At 40.4% G+C, this 16680-nt stretch overlaps 1 protein-coding gene across 2 annotated transcripts in view; it reads left to right on the forward strand.

Annotated features, from left to right (window-relative positions):
* rps6ka2 (ribosomal protein S6 kinase, polypeptide 2) overlaps nt 1-2541 on the forward strand; it is a 101403-nt gene extending 98862 nt beyond the window's left edge. For both annotated transcript variants that reach the window (XM_060924626.1, XM_060924628.1), the window contains 2 exons: nt 2023-2160; nt 2416-2541. In XM_060924626.1, coding sequence (XP_060780609.1) covers nt 2023-2160; nt 2416-2541 — 264 coding nt within the window. The remainder of the gene's footprint in view (nt 1-2022; nt 2161-2415) is intronic.
* Nucleotides 2542-16680: the final 14139 nt, after the last annotated feature.

A 16680-nucleotide genomic window follows, 5' to 3' on the forward strand; every position in this document is an offset into this window, starting at 1 on the left:
TGGTAGTCTGTGTCTATGTGTCAGCCCTGTGATGACCTGGCGACTTGTCCAGGGTGTACCCCGCCTTTCACCCGTAGTCAGCTGGGATAGGCTCCAGCTTGCCTGCGACCCTGTAGAACAGGATAAAGTGGCTAGAGGAGATGAGATGAGATAAAATGTGTGTGTGTGTATATATATATATATATATATATATATATATATATATATATACACAGGTAGTCGCCGACTTATGACCAATCGACTTTACGACCGTCTGATTATGACTGGCAAGTGTTTCCCAGCTGAGCTAGCTGAGCGTACGACAGTTTCCGCCCCAGCTCCCGGCAGCACCTCTCACCGTGTACAACATTTTCCGCCCCAGCTCCAGGCACATGCGCAGTCTCTCTCGCGCTCCCTCGTGCACTCCGTCATACAGTTTCCGCCCCAGCTCCTGGTTTATGAAACGAGCAAATGCTCCCGCCAGCCTGAGCGCTGCAACAGCTGATGATGACATAGACGACCCACAGCCAAGCACCAGTGATGCCAGCGGTCACTAAATTTTGTATTTTGCTATATTTTACATTTGTATTTTGGTGTGTTTCAAACTAAAATATTTTCTATTTTTCACACCTGTATTTCATTTTTTTTGGTTTTGCACATATTAAACGAATTGTACTGTACACAGTGTAGTATGCAGTGTTTGACTTAAACCAAATAATGAGCCAAGGTAATGAAATAAGAAAATGTTGATAAAATAAGACTTTAAGATGATTACAATATCATTACACATCACAATATACTTACGTTCATTTAACATAGGCCGACTTACGACCAGATTGGTTTACGACCAGTCAGTCGTAACCAAACGCAGTCGTAAGTCGACGACTACCTGTAATATATATATATATATATATATATATATATATATATATATATATATATATATATATGTGTGTGTGTGTGTGTGTGTGTGTGCGTATATGTTATTCCACGAAATCGTGTCATACATGAGCTGATAGCCGACGAGGCGCATAGCGACGATTATTTTGTTGGCTGTAAGCCATGTACGACAAGATTGAGTGAGTGGAATAACTGTTTTATTCGATCCACATTCACTGGATTTTGAGAAATGGAGCATTTTTATTTTTTTTGCAAATTTGATCAACAAAAACTTTAGACAAAACGTCCGACAAAATAATTTCTGCTCAGAATGTAAACAATCCGGCGGAATGACCAAAGCAATTTGTGAAAAATGTGATAATAATTCTTGAAAAAAAATGTTTTAAATATATTCTTACCATCAGATACTTTTATTCAATATTTTGTTGCTATAGATATTTTAAGTTCGTTTCTTAGACAAGGATTTTTTAAACTTGTTACCTTGTTAACAGTTTCGGCAAGAATCTTCCGCCTTCTTCAGAAACAGTAAACAGAAACAGACGGTTTCTGAAGAAGGCGGAAGATTCTCGCCGAAACTGTTAACAAGGTAACAAGTTTAAAAAATCCTTGTCTAAGAAACGAACTTAAAATATCTATAATAGATAGACATAATGAACTTCCACTACATACAAATATTTTGTTGCCTTTTTTTATTTTTTTGGGTTTTTGTTTTCGAGCAGTTTTTATTTCGTCCTCGGTTGGCTGAGCAACACGCTCCGCCATTTTGTTTTTCTCTCCTCACGGTATATGAGCTGATAGCCTAGTAGTAGAGGAGCCAATAGGATTGCGTGATTGCTCATTTCCAGTGAATGTAGATAGAATAAATATATACAGTATATAGTGTGTGTGTGCATACACAAATTATTAACAGAATTATTAATAAATGAATCTACACATTAATAAATTAACGTACACAAGCTGGTCACGTGCTTTGGAATTCTCTCGGAGGTCATATACACTAAAAGTACTCTCTTACATATTCCTAGTATTTTTTTTTAATGCTTTTATTTCCTCGTTTTCTCAGGTCAAATAAATAGTCTTTTCTAATATTAATCTTATTTTCCAAAAAAAATGATGTAATCTTATCTTATTCCTTGGTTGCAGGACATCGTGACTAAAATGTTGCATGTGGACCCGCATCAGCGGCTCACCGCCCCTCTCGTCCTCCGTCACCCCTGGATAGTAAACCAAGAGCAGTTATCTCTAAGTCAGCTCACTCGACAAGATGTACACCTGGTCAAGGTAACAATCCCGTTTTATGTTCTAGCATTCACATGGAGATGATGTATCTGTATCGTGTAAATATCTATTTAGATCTGTGTGTCACTGGGAGTATGGACTGTGTCTTTTTGCAGTACTCAAAGGTGCAATATTGCCACCACCTGGTTTTCTGAAACACTGCATAATATATAAGAGAGGGGGTTTCATCCATATGAAAATATTGCAATAAATCAGACCAACAAAATGAGTTCTGCTCTTATGTGTTGTTTATTAAAGGGAGCAATGGCCGCTACATATTCAGCTCTTAACCGAACGCCACAGGCACCAAAGCTCGAGCCTGTCCTTGCTTCCTGTCTGGCTCAGAGAAGAGGAATGAAGAGAGTGACGTCCATTTGCTTGTAGCACATAATCAAACAGCACCATCTATTAGCCCTGAAGATATTCAAGATATGTCAAGCCTGGGAGAAGGAACCAGGCAATCATCAGTGCACAAAAGGGAGCAAACCATGTGACTGTTGAAGATGAGTGATGGTAACATTTTGCTCCACGTATCCAGCTTTAGTAAAGTGCGTAGCTCTTAGCTGATCATATTAACGCAGAGGGTGTTGTGATTCGATCTGGAGATTCCCAGCCCAGCCAGGGAATTGTAGTGAAGGAGTTCAATAATATTGCCAACCCAGAGCACAAATAACATGACCTGCAAGATCAAGCTGTGAACACTGTCATGTGTCGCGAGCCATGTCAAAATGTTTAGACCTGACTGCTCTCGTATTGCACCAGATTGCTGTCGCTCACTATCTATCCAGTTCCGTAGTTACTATAAATATATTAGAGTGAATGTTCCCACAAAATTTGACATTTAGTGGACAGCAGGACTGCCGTGCATGTTCAAACACTAACATTGAAGCTCTTAATGGAATAGTTCAGCAGGGAGAAAATGTGCAAACACGATTAACCCTTAGACCAAATGTGATTTCTAAGTCAAGGTGTATTTGGTGTCCTTTTAAAGTTTACGGCTTTAGATACGCACAAGGAAAGCGCATAGCCACCAGTCTGGCATCATGCAACCTGCATGCCACAAGCTTCTCTCAAACCATACTCAGTTCTCCAGTAATCTCAAATAAACAAAATTTGTACTTTTTTTTTTTTAAACAGAACTGTTCCTTTAAGCCAATTCAATGTATCGTTTGACATGCACAGAGGTGAGCCCTATAAAATAAATGCTTCTTTGGCTAGCTCAGGTGTTCGTCATTCAGCGCACGTACATAGTGCATTTACTTAATCACAGCAGAACAAGCAATATTGAGTACAAGAGACTTAGTAAATGGACAAGACCATAAAAGATGCCAGCATTATTGACCTTTCTTTATCCGAGTCCAACATGCATGCAATGCAAGTGGTTTCAGGAATGAAAAAAAGACACGGTTTATTTTTGTTGTCTTATTGCTGAATAGCTTGTAGTGAACTGCTTCAAAAAATATGTGATTCCTGATTTTTTTTTTTTTAAGTTTGTTTTATACCAGTTAAAGTTACAATCTGTATTAAAAATATTTTTGCTGGAAACAAACAAAAAAAAATTTTAAATGTATTTATTTATTTAAAATTATTTTCTTCATATGTTTGTTTAGAATAATATTTTTATTTATTTATTTATGTATTTATTTATCCTGCTTGTTTGTTTGATTTTATTTGCTTGTTTTTGAAGCGCATTTGGCAGGGTTTTGTTTGACCGTGAAGCTTGTAAATAAGCAACCCGAGTTTTGTACTAACATTTGTTCAGAATTTTTACTCAAATCTGAGATAAATATATGCAGAAAATTCTGAGATTTCTGAGAAGTGGAATTAAACGTGATCAGTATTTTCAGACTTAGCATGTGGTTTTGCCTCCTCTTACCTGTGAAAATGCTTGTTTACTGATGCATACATGTTTCCGATTTCATCCATTTCATTGTACAGAATATTTTAATCGTTTGACAGTCGACATGGTGAAAGCATACACCTTACCCATTTACCTCAATAATAAGCCTTGATGCTTTAATTCAAACCAATGACACAATTATGCCATTATTCTTTTATTCATTATATTCAGGATTTTGAACTCATTTCCAAACGTGTACATGTATATATCAAGCTCTTGAACACCTACAGATTTTTTTAATACAGTATATCGCCAGTTAAGAGGGAGTAGTAATCCTTTTTTTTCTTTTTTTTTACTCCACCATGAATTTCCTTTTTTTAAAATCAAGTTTGAAGAAAGAGATTTCCTGTGTGTATGCTATCTCACCATAGCTTGCTTAGAGCTTTTTTCCCCCTGCATTGCAATGCTCCTTTCTTTTAGATAGGATGTGTTTGAAATGTATAATGTTTTACCAGCATCCTTAACTGCATGTACGAAGCTACTTTGAGCTAAGGATGGTGTTAAATCTCAGAATTTCCAGAATGACAGCACGCTTTCCTGGCAAATTATGACAACATAGGAATGCTGTGCACTCTCGGAAGTAAAGGTACCACACTGTACTCTTTCTTGTCGCTGGGGTGGTATAATCAAGGGTGCATCATTTGTACTTTTAACACTTACCATAATTTTTTTTTTATCTTATCGTGAGGCGGCACGGTGGTGTAGTGGTTAGCGCTGTCACCTCACAGCAAGAAGGTCCGGGTTCGAGCCCCGTGGCCGGCGAGGGCCTTTCTGTGTGGAGTTTGCATGTTCTCCCCGTGTCCGCGTGGGTTTCCTCCGGGTGCTCCGGTTTCCCCCACAGTCCAAAGACATGCAGGTTAGGTTAACTGGTGGCTCTAAATTGACCGTAGGTGTGAATGTGAGTGTGAATGGTTGTCTGTGTCTATGTGTCGGCCCTGTGATGACCTGGCGACTTGTCCAGGGTGTACCCCGCCTTTCGCCCGTAGTCAGCTGGGATAGGCTCCAGCTTGCCTGCAACCCTGTAGAACAGGATAAAGCAGCTACAGATAATGAGATGAGATCTTATCGTAACACTTTAAAGGTACATCAGTGGTCCTTTAGGTCCAATTATGTACAACCCAGTTTCCAAAAAATTAAAAAACAGGATGCAATGATTTGTAAATCCTTTTTGATCTATATTCAATTGGATACAATACAAAGACAAGATATTTAATGTTCAGTCTGTAAAACTTTATTGTTTTTGTAAATATACACTCATTCTGAATTTGATCCCCGCAACACGTTCCAAAAAAGTTGGCACAGGAGCAGCAAAAGATTGGAAAAGCTGTGGAAGCTCAAAAAAAGCACCTATTTGGAACATTTCTAGAGGTAAACCGGTTAATTAGAAAGGCTCAATCGTTCACAATCAAAATGGGGCGAGGTTCACCACTTTGTGAAAAACTGCATGGGGAAATAGTCCAACAGTTTAAGAAGAACATTTCTCAGTGTACACTTCCAAGGTACAATAACATCACGTAAGGAGCAAGGCCAAAAACAGACTGAACCCCTGTGACCTTTGATCCCTCAAGCGACACTGTGTTAAAAACCAACACGACTGTACAATGGATATTACTACGTGAGTTTGGGAACGCTTTGGAAAATGATTGTTGGTAAACACTGTTCATCGCTTCATCTACCATGCAAAGCATAAGCCATATATCAACTACATCCAGAAATGCTGCCCGATTTTCTGAGATGGACTGATGCAGAGTGGAAAAGTGTGCTGTGGTCGGACATTTCAAATTGTTTTTGGTAATCGTAGATGTGTCCTCCAGGCCAAAGAGGAAAAGGACCCTTCCAGATTGTTACCAGTACAAAGTTCAAAAGCCAGAATTTGTGACGGTATGGGGGTGTGTTAGTGCCCATCTGTGAAGGCACCATTAATGCTTAACGGTACATACAGGTTTTGGAGCAACATATGCTGCCATCCAGCCATATTTTTCTTGCTCTTTATTCCAGCAAGACAATGCCAAGCCACATTCTGTATTATGTTACCACCAAGTGGCAACCTACGCTCTTGAAAAGTGAAGACAATATAAAATTGGGCGGCACGGTGGTGTAGTGGTTAGCGCTGTCACCTCACAGCAAGAAGGTCCGGGTTCGAGCCCCGTGGCCGGCGAGGGCCTTTCTGTGCGGAGTTTGCATGTTCTCCCCGTGTCCGCGTGGGTTTCCTCCGGGTGCTCCGGTTTCCCCACAGTCCAAAGACATGCAGGTTAGGTTAACTGGTGACTCTAAATTGAGCGTAGGTGTGAATGTGAGTGTGAATGGTTGTCTGTGTCTATGTGTCAGCCCTGTGATGACCTGGCGACTTGTCCAGGGTGTACCCCGCCTTTCGCCCGTAGTCAGCTGGGATAGGCTCCAGCTTGCCTGCAACCCTGTAGAACAGGATAAAGCAGCTACAGATAATGAGATGAGATCTTATCGTAACACTTTAAAGGTACATCAGTGGTCCTTTAGGTCCAATTATGTACAACCCAGTTTCCAAAAAATTAAAAAACAGGATGCAATGATTTGTAAATCCTTTTTGATCTATATTCAATTGGATACAATACAAAGACAAGATATTTAATGTTCAGTCTGTAAAACTTTATTGTTTTTGTAAATATACACTCATTCTGAATTTGATCCCCGCAACACGTTCCAAAAAAGTTGGCACAGGAGCAGCAAAAGATTGGAAAAGCTGTGGAAGCTCAAAAAAAGCACCTATTTGGAACATTTCTAGAGGTAAACCGGTTAATTAGAAAGGCTCAATCGTTCACAATCAAAATGGGGCGAGGTTCACCACTTTGTGAAAAACTGCATGGGGAAATAGTCCAACAGTTTAAGAAGAACATTTCTCAGTGTACACTTCCAAGGTACAATAACATCACGTAAGGAGCAAGGCCAAAAACAGACTGAACCCCTGTGACCTTTGATCCCTCAAGCGACACTGTGTTAAAAACCAACACGACTGTACAATGGATATTACTACGTGAGTTTGGGAACGCTTTGGAAAATGATTGTTGGTAAACACTGTTCATCGCTTCATCTACCATGCAAAGCATAAGCCATATATCAACTACATCCAGAAATGCTGCCCGATTTTCTGAGATGGACTGATGCAGAGTGGAAAAGTGTGCTGTGGTCGGACATTTCAAATTGTTTTTGGTAATCGTAGATGTGTCCTCCAGGCCAAAGAGGAAAAGGACCCTTCCAGATTGTTACCAGTACAAAGTTCAAAAGCCAGAATTTGTGACGGTATGGGGGTGTGTTAGTGCCCATCTGTGAAGGCACCATTAATGCTTAACGGTACATACAGGTTTTGGAGCAACATATGCTGCCATCCAGCCATATTTTTCTTGCTCTTTATTCCAGCAAGACAATGCCAAGCCACATTCTGTATTATGTTACCACCAAGTGGCAACCTACGCTCTTGAAAAGTGAAGACAATATAAAATTGGGCGGCACGGTGGTGTAGTGGTTAGCGCTGTCACCTCACAGCAAGAAGGTCCGGGTTCGAGCCCCGTGGCCGGCGAGGGCCTTTCTGTGCGGAGTTTGCATGTTCTCCCCGTGTCCGCGTGGGTTTCCTCCGGGTGCTCCGGTTTCCCCACAGTCCAAAGACATGCAGGTTAGGTTAACTGGTGACTCTAAATTGAGCGTAGGTGTGAATGTGAGTGTGAATGGTTGTCTGTGTCTATGTGTCAGCCCTGTGATGACCTGGCGACTTGTCCAGGGTGTACCCCGCCTTTCGCCCGTAGTCAGCTGGGATAGGCTCCAGCTTGCCTGCAACCCTGTAGAACAGGATAAAGCAGCTACAGATAATGAGATGAGATCTTATCGTAACACTTTAAAGGTACATCAGTGGTCCTTTAGGTCCAATTATGTACAACCCAGTTTCCAAAAAATTAAAAAACAGGATGCAATGATTTGTAAATCCTTTTTGATCTATATTCAATTGGATACAATACAAAGACAAGATATTTAATGTTCAGTCTGTAAAACTTTATTGTTTTTGTAAATATACACTCATTCTGAATTTGATCCCCGCAACACGTTCCAAAAAAGTTGGCACAGGAGCAGCAAAAGATTGGAAAAGCTGTGGAAGCTCAAAAAAAGCACCTATTTGGAACATTTCTAGAGGTAAACCGGTTAATTAGAAAGGCTCAATCGTTCACAATCAAAATGGGGCGAGGTTCACCACTTTGTGAAAAACTGCATGGGGAAATAGTCCAACAGTTTAAGAAGAACATTTCTCAGTGTATACTTCCAAGGTACAATAACATCACGTAAGGAGCAAGGCCAAAAACAGACTGAACCCCTGTGACCTTTGATCCCTCAAGCGACACTGTGTTAAAAACCAACACGACTGTACAATGGATATTACTACGTGAGTTTGGGAACGCTTTGGAAAATGATTGTTGGTAAACACTGTTCATCGCTTCATCTACCATGCAAAGCATAAGCCATATATCAACTACATCCAGAAATGCTGCCCGATTTTCTGAGATGGACTGATGCAGAGTGGAAAAGTGTGCTGTGGTCGGACATTTCAAATTGTTTTTGGTAATCGTAGATGTGTCCTCCAGGCCAAAGAGGAAAAGGACCCTTCCAGATTGTTACCAGTACAAAGTTCAAAAGCCAGAATTTGTGACGGTATGGGGGTGTGTTAGTGCCCATCTGTGAAGGCACCATTAATGCTTAACGGTACATACAGGTTTTGGAGCAACATATGCTGCCATCCAGCCATATTTTTCTTGCTCTTTATTCCAGCAAGACAATGCCAAGCCACATTCTGTATTATGTTACCACCAAGTGGCAACCTACGCTCTTGAAAAGTGAAGACAATATAAAATTGGGCGGCACGGTGGTGTAGTGGTTAGCGCTGTCACCTCACAGCAAGAAGGTCCGGGTTCGAGCCCCGTGGCCGGCGAGGGCCTTTCTGTGCGGAGTTTGCATGTTCTCCCCGTGTCCGCGTGGGTTTCCTCCGGGTGCTCCGGTTTCCCCACAGTCCAAAGACATGCAGGTTAGGTTAACTGGTGACTCTAAATTGAGCGTAGGTGTGAATGTGAGTGTGAATGGTTGTCTGTGTCTATGTGTCAGCCCTGTGATGACCTGGCGACTTGTCCAGGGTGTACCCCGCCTTTCGCCCGTAGTCAGCTGGGATAGGCTCCAGCTTGCCTGCGACCCTGTAGAACAGGATAAAGCGGCTACAGATAATGAGATGAGATATATAAAATTCAACAGTTTAAATTATATTGAGCCATATGTTTATGCAAAATTAGGGGCGTGGCTGATTTGAGTGACAGCTGGGTTTGTGTCATCCTGTTAGCCGCTAGTTGGCGTTACCTCAGAACTTGAGCCAAATTCACCGCAGTTGATGGATTTATGTAAATAATTTATGGAGCCTTGCCTATTTTTGTCTAAGAGCTTTTCCGTGCAAATAAAACTTTTACACACTATTACACCTGTAAGTGACTAGTTTGCTTTATTAGATTGCACTTACCTTTCAATATTTTTGATGTAGTCGCTGCCGATGAAGTCTATCGCGGTCTCCCCTTCAGCAAATTAGGCTCAGACTGACAATTTGACAGCTTGAGCAACTAAAAAAATTACATTTTGGAGTTTGACATAGAAATAATATCCATTCAGCATGAAGATTCACGTAGCACCAGTCAGTCGTTCACCAAGTGACACATCTCTTAACTAAATTGCGGGTTTGGTCAATTGTTTCATATCAAATACACTATACTACATATGTGACCATCATGCGTAGAGTGACCAGCTAACAGCAGCTGCTATCATCTTCAGCCACTCCAGGCTAGTTATATCGCTAGCTATTAACCAAGCTAATGCTAGTTACCTAAGGTATCAGGGGAAAATATCACTAATGTTGCTTTTATTAACAATTATTAAGATTGAAAAGATGACACTCCTCGATCAAATATGTTTATCGGACGGTTACACACCTGGTGATTGATTTTTTTTTATACATATTTTATTTTTTTTCTTTTGTAAACTGGCCATTGTGGTTATGGTCTGTATCTTATGGAGCAGCTTCTTTTAGTTTAGCCAGTAACTTGTTGGCTAGCTTGCATAGCTAGCTTCTTAGCTTCGAGGTTAGTAGGTGTGTTCCAGCTATAGTATTCCAGTGGCCAGGCTTCACTATCCCCACCCCTTTCTCCACTTATGGACTAGCAGGGAGTTAGGTGGAGTCAGGCACTGCCAAGATGGTGACGCCCGTAGCCTTCTTATTTGAGCTTCAAATCCGCACTTCAGAAATCCTGTGAGTGACATCACAGAGGCTTTGTCCATCCCCTTACAGAAAAACCACATGAACTTCACATGTGATTTCTCACATGTGAAATATGTGGAAAATGTGTTTTGCACATGGGAAACATGTTATTTGCACATGGGAAACGTGGTTTTGGCCCAATTTTATGTGAATCACATGTGGGAATGTTTTACACGTGGTAACATGTTTTCCACATGTGCTCTACATGGTAACACGTTACAAAATCTGATACCATGTATTCCACATGTTACCACATGTGGTAACGTGATCACATGTGAAATACATGGGAAATTCGTGTGTTTTTTTCTGTAAGGGTCTTTTTTTTTAACAGTATATGGTTACAAGAGCATGGCTTCATAGTGAGAGTGCAGGTGCTAAACTGGCCTGCCTGCCCTCCATTGCAGAAGTGTTGCACATTATAAAGTGCAAAATACAACAAGGGATACCCTGGACTGTTGAACACTTGAAGTTGTATATCAAGCAAGTATGGAAAAGAATTTCACATACAAAACATTGTGTCCTCAGTTCCCAAATGCTTCCTGAGTGTTGTTTAAAGAAAAGGTGATGTAACACAGTGGTAAACATGCCCCTGTCCCAACTTTTTGGACAAAATTTAAAATGAGTGTATATTTACAAAAAAAAAAAAATTTTTCAGTTTGAACAAGAAATATCTTGTCTTTTTATTTAATTGAATATAAGGATTTGCAAATCATTATATACTGTTTTTATTTACGTTTTACACAGCGTCCCAACATTTTTGGAATCCGGGCTGTATGCGGATATAAGGTCTAAACATGCATAATGATGGTACCACCCCAGCTACAAGGAAGAGTGCATTTGTGTACCTTTATTTGTGAGAGTGTGGCTCAGGTGCAGAGAAAAATTAACAACCAGAGTCATGTTATTTTCCATTCATATTGGCTTGCATGCCAGCAATTTCTAAATAAATTATATTGAAAAAAAATGTGCTGTCTGATTTTGTTGTAAAGTGTTTCCAGTCCTCAGGGAACTTTCAGTTTCAATGAAGTTTCCTTCAGTTTCCTCAGGACTTCCATTGAAACTGATCTCTTCCTCAAAATTACAATGTGTCATTAAAACAGCCATCATCTGCCTGCTTTGAATAAGGAAATGAGTGATCTTTTTAACTGTTATGAATTTTAATAACATTTTAATCAGGCTGAAATAAGTGATCAGTCAGGACCTGCTACAGTGGTACAATTTCTCCCTATACCCTATGGACATCATCTATATAGGACAGGACATTTTACATATACCATCACGGAGAAAAAGAAAGTACACCCTCCTTCAATTTAATGGGTGGGTTGTTGTTTTTTAATCAGGTCCTAAATAATGATTGTGTGGTCCTTGCCAACTACTCTAAACAAACAAACAAATAACCTCAGGTGGAAAGGGGGGGGAGGGACATTTCAATCTATGGTCTTTTTTTTTCCCAAAAAGGTAAACCAACTTTCAGAAACTAGGTTATTTATTTATGTATAAATAAATAAATAAATGACACACCCTTCCAGGGCCGTAACTACCATTGAGGACACCGAGGTCATGTCCTCGGCATTTTTTTCCCACGGTATTTTTTTTTTTCACTCAGAAATGTGAAATTAATACATGATGAAAATCATTCTGACTTTGATCGGTGGAAAATTCTAAATTCAGCTTGCATCCCCCTGTTCTCATTTGTTTGTCTAAAAATAAAGTCCACATAATCATTTTTAAACGAAGCTGAAATATCCGACATTGGAAACATTTCATATTAGGCAGCCTCGCGATAGTCAGCTAAGCACCACGGGATACACAAGAGCTGAGAAGTGTTCTCATCAAGGTCCGACTCCGCAGCCAGTCAGTTTGTCAATTAGTCGTGGAACCTGAAAATTGACACAAGATGAAGAAGTCTACTACACTAAAACAAACCAAACTCAGCTTTGGAAAGTCAACAAGTGAGAGAAAAAGAAAGAGGGAAGAAGGTGAGTTAATTTTGCCAGTCACTGACAGTTATGTGCCGGAATGCTTATGATCATTAACAGTGCAATTTTAATTAGCATTTCAAGCAACAACAGTCGAAGCCACTTAGCTAGATAGGATTTTCGTTTTCCAGGCGGCACAAACTCTTTTATTCTGTCTCTCTCGATTTGATTTGGTGCGTTTCAGATCAGAAAAGGCTGGACAGTCGTGGCCTGTTGTTCATGAAGTTATTGGGTGCTGACGAGACTTGAGCTATTTTGCTAACTTACCAGACTATAGAGTGCTTCGAGATCAGCGCGAACCCGGCGGCGGCCATATTGGAAGTCAAACGTCGCTGTGTCAGTGCATTGTTGTTGCTCAGCGAAGCAAAATGCCGAATACGTGTGTCATTGTTGGCTGTAGTAGCCGGGGGGGAAAGGGTGGCAAAAGCTTCCACAGACTCCCTAAAGTCGTGACTAACCAGGGAATTGCAGCACAGGAGAAAAGCGAGCGGAGGAGACGACAGTGGCTGGCTGCCATTAAAACCGATCAAATTTAGGACAACTAGACTGTATCCGGATTTGTTCTGATCACTTTGTGACAGGTAGGTTAAATTGTCTTGAATTTCATAGTTACTAAAATAAATGTGATACAAACTATTATCTTTTCTATGTACTTTCAGCAATGATTAATGGATATATTTGTCACATTAGGTAGCTTATGTCTACTGCAGTGCATTGTTGCATCAAATGGCATTTAAGATCTAGGCCTAGTAATGTTTATGTACACATGCTGTTAGTACAAGTTACATACTAGGCCTATATTTTATTCACTGACTAAAATAATTGATAATTATGCGGCAACAAGCTGGGGTCAGCTTTCCATTCCTTCTCACTAACAGTGTATGGATCTACATTCCCAATGAAACATACCTTCTCAGCATAACGCTCCCGTGCCTGCTTATCCAAACTTTCACAATAGTGCTCCATCACTTCAGATGTTTAAATTCTTAAAAAATCAAAGCTTCTAAGCCCTATAACGCGGAAACGAATCGGTGAATGTTTACTCTATGATGTGTACTCTATAAGTGCTCTGGAGCGAGTGACTTCCAAGATGGCCGCGCCGACCGCATGGTTACTATTTTTAGCATCATCTCGGAGCCCTCTATAGGCTAACGTGAACACAAGACACTATTGTTTTGATCATTGGTTGTATTTTCGAACGGAAATGAAAACAGGTAGCAAACTTATGTTCACATTTTATTTACAACATGATGTACCACCTCTGACTGCTTTCTGTCAATCATGAACAGCCCAGCCGCGTTCACAGCTCCTCCTCCGATCACCAGCTGGAGATGATGGTGCATTCATGTGCTATGGGAATTATGGTAAATACCAAACGCCGACATGGAAAGCACACATGAACGCCCCCTCTTGTGGTATTTTCCACTGGGCAACTCGTAGAAAATTTTGATACACGAGTTGCCGAGATGAGATGAATTTTAACCTTTTCAACATGGCAGCGAGCAGTACAAGACTAGCTTATGAACCAAGAAAGAAGTGGTTTTCACCTACGGAAAGCTGACTCTCACCTTTTAAACGAGTCATGTTATGTATATTATATTATTATAATATGTATATTATAGCCTAATACAAAATATTCTGTGGCTGTCCAAAGAACGCCAACAATGATCTAGATACTGGCTACTCTCATTGTGGCTACAGCCAAATTTCCAAAAACTGCGTGGCATTCAATGTGTTAAGAAAATCTCTACTTGTCATGATCAGGAAATATTCAGCATTATTTACCTTTTGACTTTTGATAACTCGTATTCCTGCTGCAGCTGATGAACAAGGCAATCTATAATTGTTTTAGCCAAATAACAGGCCTGATTCTGAATCTGGTCCACCATCTTTAATTTGTCAACAACAACAAAAGCATATGAACACAACACACTGGTAAATACCACTTCCCAACTGGAAAATATCATCTTCCCATAGCACATGAACGCAGCATGAGCCTCCTCTCGGGAAGTCTTGTCCTGCCCCTCTTATTGACTCCCACCTCCAGTGAGGCTCTGAATGTGGCATTTTAGTCGGTTTTGTCCAATAACCGTCTAGTATTTTGCTATTGAAAAGGGCATATTTTTTAAAAAGCAATTGAAGTCCATTCAGGCTCGGCTAGATTGCGTTGTCACTCTCACTCACTCTCACTCACTCACACTAACTCACTCACTCACACTCTCTCTCTCACTCACTCACACTCCATCACTCACTCAAACTCTCACTCACTCACTCTCACACACTCTCTCTCTCTCTCTCTCTCTCTCTCTCTCTCTCACTCATCCACACTCACTCACTCACTCTCACTCACTCACTCACACTCCATCACTCTCTCACTCACCCACACTCACTCACTCACTCTCTCACACACACACACACACACACACACACAAAATACTTTTGTGATCGTGCAGTTTTGAAATTGTTAAAATAAACATGTTCACCTACATGTTCATCTTGTTGGGCTTGTGATTTTGACTCGTTTCCAAAATGTATGAAAAGTCACCATATTAGGACATTTTTTTTGGCAAATAAGATGTATCGCAATGTTTGACCTCGGTATTTGAAAAATCCTGGTTACGGCCCTGCACCCTTCCTACTTCCACAATCATTGAGAGTAATTAGCAGCCAGATGTTACTAATAATGAGATGCACAGAATTAATCATCAAGAAGTGTGGCTATCTCTATAAAAGCAGAACTTCTGGCAATGTGCTGCTTTGGAGCATTCAGGTACGTGTCTACAGTGGATATAAAAAGTGTACACACCCCGTTAAAATGATAGGTTTTTCTGATGTAAAAAAAAAAATGAGACCTCGATAAATAATTTCAAAACTTTTCCCACCTTTAATGTGACCTATAACCTGTACAATTCAATTGAAAAGCAAACAAACCTATTAGGGGGGAAAAACGTAAACAATAAAAAATGTACAATAAGCTGGTTGCACAAGTTTGCACACCCTTAAACTAATAAGCTGGTTGCACAAGTTTGCACACCCTTAAACTAATACTTTGTTGAAGCACCTTTTGATTTAATTACAGCATTCAGTCTTTGTGGGTCGGAGTCTATCAGCCTGCCACATCTAGATTTGGCAATATTTGCCCACTCTTCCTTGCAAAAGCGCTCCGAATCTGTCAGATTGCGAGGGCATCTCTTGTGCACAACCCTCTTCAGGTCATCCCACAGATTTTCAATTGGCTTTAGGTCTGGGCTCTGTCTGAGCCGTTCCAAAACTTTAATTTTCTTCTGGTGAAGCCATTCTTTTGTTGATTTCAATGTATGCTTGGGGTCATTGTAATGCTGAAAAATGAAATTCCTCTTCATCTTCAGCTTTCTAGCAGACGCCTGAAGGTTTTGGGCCAAAATGAACTGGTATTTAGAACTGTTCATAAATTCCCTCCACCTTGACTAAAGCCCCTGTTCCAGCTGAAGAAAAACAACCCCAAAACATGATGCTGCCACCACCATGCTTCACCGTGGGTATGGTGGTGTTCTGGTGATGCACAGTGTTGTTTTTGCACCAAACATACCTTTTGGAACTGTGGCCAAAAAGTTCAACCTTGGTTTCATCAGACCATAACTCATTTTCCCACATGCTTTTCGGAGAGTTTATGTATTTTTTTGCAAAATTTAGCTGAGGCCTGGATGTTTTTCTTTGACCCTACCTCATAGTCCAGACATATGGATAATATGTCTGGACTATGTTGTTGTCACATGTAGTACACAACCAGTACTTGCCAGAAATTCCTGCAGCTCCTTCAGTGTTGCTGTAGGCCTCTCGGCAGCCTCCCTGACCAGTTTTCATCTTGTCTTTTCATAAATTTTGGAGGGACTTCCAGTTCTCGGTAATGTCACTGTTGTCCCATATTTTCTCCACTTCTTGGTGACTGTCTTCACTGTGCTCCATGGTATATCTAATGCTGTGGAAATGTTTTTGTACTCTTCTCCTGACTGATACCTTTCAACAATGAGATCCCTTTGATGCTTTGTAAGCTCTCTGTGAACGCTGGCTTTTGCTGGAGGATGCAACTGAGTAAATGTCTGAACTTTATTTGGGGTTAATCAGAGTCATTTTAATTAATAGCAGGTGTGAACCCAAAAAGACTGAATGCTGTAATTAAATCAAAAGGTGCTTCAACAAAGTATTAGTTTAAGGGTGTGCACACTTATGCAACCAGCTTACTGTACGTTTTTGGGGTTTTTTTTATGTTTTTCCCCCTAACAGATTTGTTTGTTTTTCAGTTGTATTGTACAGGTTATAGGTCACATTAAAGGTGGGGAAAGTTTTGAAATTAT

Source organism: Neoarius graeffei, chromosome 7 (genome assembly GCF_027579695.1).
Source record: "Neoarius graeffei isolate fNeoGra1 chromosome 7, fNeoGra1.pri, whole genome shotgun sequence".
Lineage (NCBI taxonomy): Eukaryota > Metazoa > Chordata > Actinopteri > Siluriformes > Ariidae > Neoarius > Neoarius graeffei.